The 10,623-nt window shown below is 57.4% G+C and overlaps 1 protein-coding gene across 1 annotated transcript in view; it reads right to left on the minus strand.

Annotated features, from left to right (window-relative positions):
- Positions 1–10,141, minus strand: part of VOLCADRAFT_91471 (uncharacterized protein) — a gene marked incomplete at both ends in the record, with an annotated part of 21,507 nt that extends 11,366 nt beyond the window's left edge. The window contains 15 exons of the mRNA XM_002951014.1: positions 1,162–1,233; positions 1,768–1,970; positions 2,291–2,366; positions 4,147–4,362; positions 4,591–4,616; positions 4,798–4,802; positions 5,101–5,358; positions 5,532–5,662; positions 6,430–6,511; positions 7,283–7,473; positions 8,038–8,135; positions 8,387–8,453; positions 8,600–8,638; positions 9,358–9,426; positions 10,016–10,141. Coding sequence (XP_002951060.1) covers positions 1,162–1,233; positions 1,768–1,970; positions 2,291–2,366; positions 4,147–4,362; positions 4,591–4,616; positions 4,798–4,802; positions 5,101–5,358; positions 5,532–5,662; positions 6,430–6,511; positions 7,283–7,473; positions 8,038–8,135; positions 8,387–8,453; positions 8,600–8,638; positions 9,358–9,426; positions 10,016–10,141 — 1,659 coding nt within the window. The remainder of the gene's footprint in view (positions 1–1,161; positions 1,234–1,767; positions 1,971–2,290; positions 2,367–4,146; positions 4,363–4,590; positions 4,617–4,797; positions 4,803–5,100; positions 5,359–5,531; positions 5,663–6,429; positions 6,512–7,282; positions 7,474–8,037; positions 8,136–8,386; positions 8,454–8,599; positions 8,639–9,357; positions 9,427–10,015) is intronic.
- Positions 10,142–10,623: the final 482 nt, after the last annotated feature.

Genomic DNA, 10,623 nt, shown 5'->3' on the forward strand with positions numbered 1-10,623 from the left:
TAAAAGCGGACTTTAAAAAAAAGGGATTATGCGATTATTAGGATACGGCGACTGTGGAAAGCGAGATGCCATGCTTAGCTGCGACAGACACGCAGCGACGGTGGGTTACCCGGGGGAATGGAGGAGGTGGAGGTGGGGGAGGTGGAGGTGGGGGAGGTGGAGGTGGGGGAGGTGGAGGTGGGGGAGGTGGAGGTGGGGAATCCAACGTTCAGATCATAGCCCAGAAGCCAGGGCAGAAAACAAAGACGGTGCGGGGTGGGTGCTGCGGGGTGTTGCGATATGAGGGGAGGTATCATTTTCGGCTGTGACCGCGAGGCGAGAAGGTGCAACAGCAAAACACACACACGCTTTCTTACTACCAATGTGCGCCTTCCAGCGACCCCTTTGATCAGACACGATCACATCGACATATGTCAATTCAATCAGATGAACGACGAAACACAGACGCGGGGAACATACACGGCGGGGCGGCCCTCCCACTCACCTGGGAAGTCGCTGCCGTACATAGCGCAGCATGTCGTACAGTGACGGAAGCTGACCAGTAGAGGCGACGGCGTCGACGGCGGCACCTCCGCCGCTTGCGGCGGTCACATCGACCCCCCCCGCAGCTGGCTTGGCGGCGACTGTTGCTACTGCTGCTGCTGCTGCTGCTGATGATGATGATGATGATGATGACGATGCCGGTGGCGGCTTTAGTCCCCGCATAGCCCCCTCCCGCACATCGTGTTTGGTGTCTCCAGCCGCTAACACACAGATCTGCGAGCTCGATGTGCACATCGTACCGCGGTACGGCATGGTACGGTACGGATCCCTTAACGACAGTTTGATAACAATACGGTACAAGAGATCGGCCCTGTGCTCAAGTAAAACCTGGGGAAGTGCGGGCCCCCTAGAAAGTGAATTTAAAGGGTTTCACGAAGGGGGGGTCTAACGAAAACGATCAAGTCTTCGGTCCAATGTGCAGCGAGGTAGGTATTTCGGGGGAATCCATCACACGGGAATCATCCACAAGACGAAATGCCGTACACTGCAATCCCCTGGGACATACATACAGGGTGCCCCTCTCGCAGGGGAGAGCAGGGAACTGCCTCTAAGGGAAAGGGGGCCGCTGGTGAAGGTGAATACCACCCTGTAACAACATACATACATACATGTACGCACCCATCGAGCGGGCACGTGCTGGAAGGGGAACAGCCGACATGCCCACTGTACGGCGCACAAACGTACGGCATCCTGCATGCACGGGACGGTCCGGGTCGACAGAAACGGAAGTTGGCGAGAGCGGATTGGCCCCCTGGATGGTGCTGGTGATGTTTGTTGCGATGGTGGTGTTGGTAATAATGGTGGTGTTGGTGTTTGTGTTTGTGTTAGTGGTGTGGTGATGGTGGTGATGGTGGTGATGGTGGTGATGGTGGCGATGGTGGTGGACGGGGGCCCGATGCAAGGGTACGGGAAACAGCAAAACAAAACAGCGAAACAGCGACACGAAGTACTTGGGCTGGTGGGGAAGGTAGCGGGAGATAGCGGCGAGACGGACGTACATACATACATACATACCCCGCACTTACATACATACATATATACATACATACATGCCACCAGTGGCCTTAGCGCCTTCATGTTTGCCCATCTTTCTTCATCTCCCTGTCCACCTTAGAAGGACCCCTAAGGGCCAGGGAAAAGCCCTTCGCCCCCAAGTACCTTCGAATCCTCCCCATCCCCGTCCCCCAAAGGAAAAAAACGAAAGAGGCCCCCTAAGGTCCTCACCTTGGGGCTACGCACGCTATCCAGCAGCAGCTCGTCCAGCTCTGCCGTACGCTCGCCGTACGCCTTCCCCATCGCGCCGGCGGTTGCCGCCCCGTCCGCGCGCGTGGCGTGCAGTGGCGGTACGGCAACGACAAATGCACGGGATAGGGCGCTGGTGGCCTCCTGTACGGCGGCCCTCACGCCGGGCGGCTCGTCCGAGAGAGCTGTGTGTATGTGTGTGTGTGTGCATGACCCATGGGTCAGTGGACAACAAAAGAAGTGACGAAGGGCATATGAGACAGGCTACACGTGGCGACAAGCGGTCGAGGAGCAAAAAGATAACCACGAAAAAGATACATAGATACATACATACCGGCACGTACGGCTTGGTGGTTCATCCGCAACTCAGTTGATTTCTAAACCTAAAACCTCTCCTCACCCGCACACCCGCTCGCACTTCCTTCCCGCGGCGCAGTTTATTAAAGCACACACATACACACATACACACACATACGCACACATACGCACACACCGCGACACGCACCCGTAAAGAAGCGCCGTGCAATGTCGGTTCTGGTTTGCAGCAGCTCCGGAACCCGTTGAGCCAGGCTGCCTATGGCCTACGAGAGCGGGGGGCCGAAACACAGCGCAGGGGTGTTGCTGCGGTTGCTGTTGCTGCGGTTGCTGTTGCTGCGGTTGCTGTTGCTGCGGTTGCTGTTGCTGCGGTTGCTGTTGCTGCGGTTGCTGTTGCTGCGGTTGCTGTTGCTGCGGTTGCTGTTGCTGCGGTTGCTGTTGCTGCGGTTGCTGTTGCTGCGGTTGCTGTTGCTGCGGTTGCTGTTGCTGCGGTTGCTGTTGCTGCGGTTGCTGTTGCTGCGGTTGCTGTTGCTGCGGTTGCTGTTGCTGCGGTTGCTGTTGCTGCGGTTGCTGTTGCTGCGGTTGCTGTTGCTGCGGTTGCTGTTGCTGCGGTTGCTGTTGCTGCGGTTGCTGTTGCTGCGGTTGCTGTTGCTGCGGTTGCTGTTGCTGCGGTTGCTGTTGCTGCGGTTGCTGTTGCTGCGGTTGCTGTTGCTGCGGTTGCTGTTGCTGCGGTTGCTGTTGCTGCGGTTGCTGTTGCTGCGGTTGCTGTTGCTGCGGTTGCTGTTGCTGCGGTTGCTGTTGCTGCGGTTGCTGTTGCTGCGGTTGCTGTTGCTGCGGTTGCTGTTGCTGCGGTTGCTGTTGCTGCGGTTGCTGTTGCTGCGGTTGCTGTTGCTGCGGTTGCTGTTGCTGCGGTTGCTGTTGCTGCGGTTGCTGTTGCTGCGGTTGCTGTTGCTGCGGTTGCTGTTGCTGCGGTTGCTGTTGCTGCGGTTGCTGTTGCTGCGGTTGCTGTTGCTGCGGTTGCTGTTGCTGCGGTTGCTGTTGCTGCGGTTGCTGTTGCTGCGGTTGCTGTTGCTGCGGTTGCTGTTGAAACCGACATGCTGACAGACGCCCAATAGCGGTGTTGTGGTGGGGTCGGCGGTTGCGGAGGACCCCGGGCCCCTCCCCCTCCCCCTAAACTTCCCCCTCCCNCCAAGCATGCGTTTGCAACGCAAAAACAAAAAGGTCAGGAACGGAAGAACGCCGTAGCGGCCCATATCAACCAGCCAATCCAGCCAGCGACATAATAAACCCTAATATCAAACCACGTGTGCATTACATAACATGTAACCGCCCAAACGACGGTGCGGGTTTTCCTTCTAGGCAGCTGTTGTCCGCTCCGGAACCTCTCATGAACTAAAGGGGACCCCTTTAGTTCAACCCTCCCTTTTTCCAGAACCCAGAACCCAACCAACCAACCAACTCGCCTGGTATGCAAAGCCCCTTAGCGTCATGGTCGGGCTGTCCATAGGGCCCCCCGGGGTGGAGGGTGCCGTACCGTCCAGTGTGTCCAGAAGGCCCTATGGAGGCAAGGTCCAGGTCCAGCCCAGGGGTGACGGTGGAGATGTTACAAGAAAGGTTTACGTGCCGTGAAAGGGGGAAAAGGGGTATGTCGTACGGGAATGAGATCACGGGGGAGATATACGGCGACCGGGGGTGCTAGGGGGATGTCGTACGGACACGACACCCCTGACGTCGGTCTGCAAATCGCGTCTGGTGAGCCGCCGCTCCCGCTGCCCCCCCCCCTGGGTCATCCTCCAACGGCGATCCTCATTCTCCTCCTCCCCCTCCTCCTCCTCCTCCTCCCCCTTATTAGGTTAACTGTTTCTCTTTCCACGAGGCTTTGCATTGAAAAGGTACCACAAGTTCCGAAATGCCCATCTGTGACCCATTTCGAGTTAGGCAACCCCGGGGGGAGGTCTGCTCATCCTTTCCTACCCCCCCCCACATCCTTTACGTACATACATACATACAGACAGACGCACTCGGAGCCCTAACCCCAGTCCCTACCTGCAACACCACGGGGCCCATGGCCTTGAGCTGGTGCCGGGCCGCGTGCTTAAAAACCCACACGCACAGCTCGAGACCCTGCTGCCGGAGCCGGGCGAACACGCCCGTCATGGCGGCGCCGCCAGCTCCACCGCCGCCACCCGCACCCCCTCCGCCGCCAGCAACAGCCCCGCCGCCGCCGCCGCCGCCGCCGCCGCTGGGCGGCATGACGCAGTCCTGGTGCGGGGGAAACCAGCGGCAGGGTCAGACGGAGGTGGGAGTGGTGGGGGGGTGAGGGGTTTAGGGGGGTGAGGGGTTTAGGGGGTAAAGACGAACCACAAACGAGTGAAGCTGCTGCCAGGGCAAGAGTGTACCAGACGTAGAACTGACCGAAAGGCGTCCGTTTAGGGGGTGTGAAGACCCCCCTTAGCTGGGATAGCAGAAATACGTCGCGAATAGACGCACAGTGAGAATGCGGTCGTGGTGTTGCGCTGCATGGGTGTTTGGGAGTGAAAGGCGGGGGAGAGGGAGGGATGGAGGGATGGGGCCCCACGAGGGCACACACATACAAGCCTAGACACCACCCTTCACGTTCGTCAAATTGACCACCGCGGACATACATACATACATACGTACGTACGTACGCACACAGGCGTACCCCATAGGGCCCACCTGCACTGTGAGCAGCGAGGCGGGGAAGGTGTTGGCGAATAGGATGCTCCTGCGCCGTACAAGGGAGAAATGTACGACGAGTAGTACGACATTAGAAGTGCTGTACAATTCAATTAAATCATTACCCATAGTTATCATCGTTGCACCGAAAACGGTTTAGAGGCGAAAGTGAGTTAACGGCAGTATTGAAGTAATCGACTACTTTGCTTCCGCGGCACCATTCGGTGGTGGTAACAGACAACAAGATCTATCACAGAGTTAGAAATCGTGACTGCCGTACACTGCCGTATTATCCGTACATACCTGCAAAAAACCGACACCAGCCGCGACCGCAGCGCAGCTGCCGCCGGCGACGCCACAAGGTCCGCAGGCGGCGCTGCCATTGCCGTACTGCCGCCGCCGCCGCCGCCGCCTTCCTCTCCAGTGCCGTCGAAGAACAGCCGTGTGGCGCCCCCATGGAAGAGCTTCAGGAGCTGTCGTACAAGTTCCGGATCTTCTAGATTCGCAGCGGGGCGATTTGGATCCAGGGCCGCGGATCTCTTCAGGAGCTCCTCCGCACGACTGGGGGTTGGGGGGGGTGTTATTACTGGTATGGAGAAAAATTGGTTCGGGAGTGGGTTGCGTGCCGCGGGGATGGGGTCATACATACCTATATACATATATACATAAATACACATACATATATACATACGTACATACACATACATAAACACTTGCCCCCAGCACCATCTCACCGTGCCACCAGCTCAGCCGGGTCGGTTGCACCCACCATCATGTGCGGCAACACCGCCCCCACGGGCAGCAACGCACCGCCAACACCCGCAGCAGCTAGCAGGTTCAGGAAACCCAACTTGCGACGAACCACCTAAGACCCGGGGAGAGATGGGGGGGGCGCGGGGGTGCGGGGGTGCGTATGTGTATGTGTATGTGTGTGAATGCGTGTGTGTTTGTGTGTGTGTAAGTCAAATGCGAACGTTAGTACAAAGGTCAGGAAACAACAACATAACGGTCAACAACCAAAAAATGTGCGCATGGTTAGGGAATATGTTGTGCATGTCCACACCCACACCCACATACCACGATACACTCCCAACCACACCCCGACTGCACACTTCTGCTGCTCTCCCTAACCTTTCCCTCGCCCCCTCGCAGCAGCTCTCCTTCTTCCTGCCATTTCCTATTCCCCACTCACGTTCGAATCCCACCACAGCCCATTTTTTCTTTTTTTCTCCCCCTCTGTACGGCCCACCTGCTCGGGAGTGGGGGCCCCCTTGGCCTCTAGCTGCCTCACGTCTGCTGGACTCAGACCTGGCGGCGGCGGCGGCGCAGCAGTAGCAGCAGCAGCAGCGGCTGCGGCGGCAGTAGCAGGGACAGGTGCGGCTGCTGCTGCCGCTGCTGCCGCCTGCACGAGTGTGTGGATGCGCGGACACGGGGGCACGGGGGTGGTAAACAAGACGTACAGCCTTCAGTCAGAAATACACCTACATACACATACATACATACACACACACTCGGTCTTCGGCACACGGGACATCGAAACACCTCCTATTCCCACCTCCCCCCCCAGCCCAACACCCCACACGGTGTTTTCTCTCCCCAGCACCAGCACCAGTAACCCAACCCTCCCCCCACCTGACCAGCCGCCAGCGGGGTGGCGGGCGCCCGGGAGACACGTGGCACGTACAGCATCAGCTTCAGGCCGTACGACAAGAACCTGCCGTACACAGCAATGTCAGGAATAGCACAACCAGCAGTACAAAGGGAAAGCGCGGGGCGGGGCGGGGTGGGCGGGGAGCGGCTTGTTGACCCTGACCCGCTTCTTTTTTACGGGAAGAAAAACAAAAACACATACACGAACAAAAGTACCCGGGGGGTCGGGGGGGAAATCGCATGCAAGGAAACAAGGAATTAACTGCCCGGGAGAGGGGTAGGCAGCGCAGAGCATGGCGGGAAGTCCAGGGCGGTCAGATCTGACTCGCGCACGACTCGGACTCGCAGAAGCTTCTCCTACTGGACACCGACCAACTGGACATCTGGGGCAACCCGCATTCAGGATCAGGCAGGCAACAACAACGCCTCGTTCGTTTACCTAAGCCACAGCCGTACTTGCTTGCCGTACAGAACATCTAACAGGTACGAACATGAACACCATAAAGCTAGGATACAGAGAGCCCAATGTACGGCAAGAGGCGTGTTTCGTCTAGCCCAGCGTCGGGTCGTTGTTGCCTCCAACACCCTAACCCCCCGAGAGTCGTACACCCTCCTCTTTCATACTTTGAGATGTCCCTCTTATTAACCCTCCATCAAAACCGTGTGTTCATTTTTCTGAACCCCGCTTCCCCCCGCACTCAACAGGTCTCGGTCTGCCTTGTCGGCCAAGTACGGAAATTTGGACCGCAACGCCGCCTCCGCCGCCGCCAGGGGTTGCTCCGAAGTCCCATTCTCTGTCGTGGACGCAATCGAGCCGCTCGACGGCACTACTGACGACGACGACGCCATCAGACCCGGTACGGCAGCTACACCACCACCAAGGCCGCCGCCACCGCCGACGGCGACGCTGACGTTGGCGCCCGGCGGCGGCGGCGGCTGGTGTTCCAGTGCCGCTGCGGCAATACGCAGCAGTATGGCCTGATGGTCGGCAGGCCGCCGGGATATGTCCGGGAGCAGCGAGGGGAGCTGGGGGGGGTAGGAGGGGGTGTTGAGGGGTAGGAGGGGGTAGGAGGGGGTGTTGAGGGGTAGGCGCCGGCGCATTTCCCGTGCATACGGGGTGTGGCGGATTGTAGTACACAAATACACATACACGGGGAAGCGGGGGCCGCTTGTGGGCCGAGGTGTAGAGGGGCGCGAAGTCATTCTGCATTGCAGGGTTCGAAGGGTTTTGAGGGGGGTGTTGCAGGTGAAGGGGGTGAAGGGGTGAAGGGGGGGGAGGGGACGTGTTTTGGACAGACAGGGTATGCGGTGGTGGGTGGGCCAGGAGAAGATGTACATTGGGATGTACAACTGCGGTACCCGTAGGCACGTACACGTTCGTACACAGGTACGAGTCTCGCTTGTCTCCGTCGTCACCTATCTTTTAGAATTTTTTTAAAATTCTGAAAGTTTTAAATCAGCGATTTTAAACTTACTCCGCCGCTGACTCCGGGCGCCATTTCCCTCTCGCGGCACGGTTTTGCACAAAGCATACAGACACACATACACACACACGCACATATGTACGACACACGACTTTTCCTCTCTCACCGCCGCCAGCCTGTCAGGTCCCGGAGCCCGCTCCGACGCCATCTCCGCGTACACCAGCGCAAAGTTCCGTACCAAGCTGTACTGCGTGACAGTTGTACCTACAGATGCCGTACAAACGCAAGGACGCCGCAAATTGCAGTTCCCATCGCGACAAACCCTCAATTGGGGCTGAACCCCTCTTGGCCCACACCTCCTCCCCCCTCCCTTCACCTCCTTGACATGTCGGAGGTCAGTTCTTTCGACTTGTGCATGTAATCATATCATCCCCCAGCCCCCCCTCTCAGTTCCCCCCCCCCCCCACACACACACACAGCCCCCCCCTTCCCGGCCCCACAGCTGCTCTAATTACCCGGGGGGGTATCGCTCCGGTACAATGCCACCAGCTCAGCCAGGGGCAGCTGCATCGCTGGGAGGCCCTGCAAAGGAAGCAGGATACGACATGTCGTACAGCAGCAGCTCAACTACCGCATGCACACCCATCATTCGAACTAAGTCCTATCGACGGACACAGAGAGAAAAAGACAGCAACGTGGTTCCAAACACGTGTTGCAAAAAAACCCACCTTTAGCCGTTTGTTCACGTGAGACAGGATTTCTCGGACCTGATAACACATGGTTGGGGCGTTGGGTGCGAGGATTATTTTTTCATAAATTTAATTTGGTAATATGTTTTAAAATATATATCATGAATTTGATAAAATTGCACAAAGAAAAAGGTTACTTGCCTATGTCCGCCGCAGCAGCAGCAGCAGCTGGGGTTCGGGGTCGATAACGGGAGTAGGGGGTGTAATGGTTGTGGATTGGGGGGGAAGACGAACCACAGACAGACAGACAGACAGACAGACAGGCAGACAGGCAGACATAGAGGTGGTGGTGATGGGGTGGTGGTGGTGGGGTGTGTGTGCGAGGGGGGGATCCCACTGTCCAACATTTGAGCAGCCGGTCTGGGGGCCGCTCGACTTTCCCCTCCCAGCCCCCTCCCAGCCCCCTCCCAGCCCATGCACCTTTCCCATTCCCCCGGCCAAGGCTGTGCACCTAACCAGCCCGCCTGTCTGCCAGTCCATATCCAGACCTCGGGCCCCCCCCGCCCCACCCTTCCATCGCCGTACCGGATCTACCTTGAAAACAACATACATTCATACATTCATACATACATACATACATACATACACAAATTGATAAGGGACGAGGCTGGGTGAAGCTTGAAGGTACCGGAACAGTCCAGGAGCGCAAACCAGACATTTCTTTCCCGCGCCACCCGGATCTTAACCCCCCCCACACACACATATTCCAATGCCTGTGTGCCGTACATGTGCCGTACCTTGTTGAATGTGGGTGGGTGGGGTGACTTGAGCTGTCCAATGACCACCGGGATCAGCTTTTGGAGGACCTGACGGGGTTCGGTGAGGTGGGGGAAGGGGGGGGGACTGTTGGCTAGGGGGAATATTTGCGCAAGGAACACAAGGCGCAGTGCGGGAGTTCAAATCCCCCTGGCACCGACTGCACCGCCTGACGGTTTGGGTTGGCCACGAGGGGGGGCTACGACGGAGCACAGACGATTGACAAAAAGAAATACCAAAGACGGATGAATGCTCTGAGGTTAGACCAATAACGTAGGAGGCGGAAAGGGGGGTGCAGTAAGTCATCTTATGCGAAAAGCAAAGAACCGACGAACAAGGCAATCTTCTAAGTTAAAAGTTCCGTACAAGTGCGGAGGGGGGGAGTAGGAAAGGGAGAAGGATGGGGAGCATTGGGGGGAGTTGCTGGCGTGTCAGCGGTGGGTGTACGGAACGGCGGACGTGTGTCACGGACTCCCCCTCGGGAAGGGGCGATTCCACCAAGGAATGACGTGGCATCATGTACGGAAGGGTCCTGCAGGTTAAAATGTAACTTCCGTCCGCCGGTTCAAGTGCTATCTTTCATTTGTGCCTGCCCCTGCCTCTGCCATCCCCTCTGGCAACCCCCCCTCCATCCGCCACCTTTTCAAGCTTGTCGTCATTGGTGAGTGCTAGGCGCGTGAGCACCCGGTCCAGCCCGGCCACCTCCTCCGCGGCTGCTGCTGCGGCAGCAGAGCCAGCTGGAGCTGCTGCTGCAGTTGCAGCCATTTTTGGCTATTTGGCAACAGGGGTGTTTGATGTGTGGCCAAGAGCCTGTGGGTTGAGATTAAGAGCTAGTTATACGAGGATGGAGACTTGAATGAATGCGTCCTGGGCCGTACATGAAGGTTTGGAGCATCTTGGGAAATGTGGATGAAGCATGGGTGGAGTTTGGGAGGAGGTTGGATGCATTACGTATATGTTTGCCGGGTCAGCTAGACAGGCGGGAGCATGGCACGCATGGCGACAAGTTGAAATATCGCATGAGCGAAAGCATGGGATAATTTGTTGATGATCCCTTCTAAGGCTGCAATGAGCGAGGTGGCATGAGTTATCACTTACGGCGACGTAAAGCACGACCAGATCCTTCTCTCGCTTGTTCCGCAGGTTGGGTTCTAGATACGCAGGTATAACCGCGTGCTTCAAAGTAATTATCACGTTTAATCTTTGCACGGATAACCTAGGTTGGCAATGTTTCTTGCAATTTGTTA

This window comes from Volvox carteri, assembly GCF_000143455.1.
Source record: "Volvox carteri f. nagariensis unplaced genomic scaffold VOLCAscaffold_21, whole genome shotgun sequence".
Lineage (NCBI taxonomy): Eukaryota > Viridiplantae > Chlorophyta > Chlorophyceae > Chlamydomonadales > Volvocaceae > Volvox > Volvox carteri.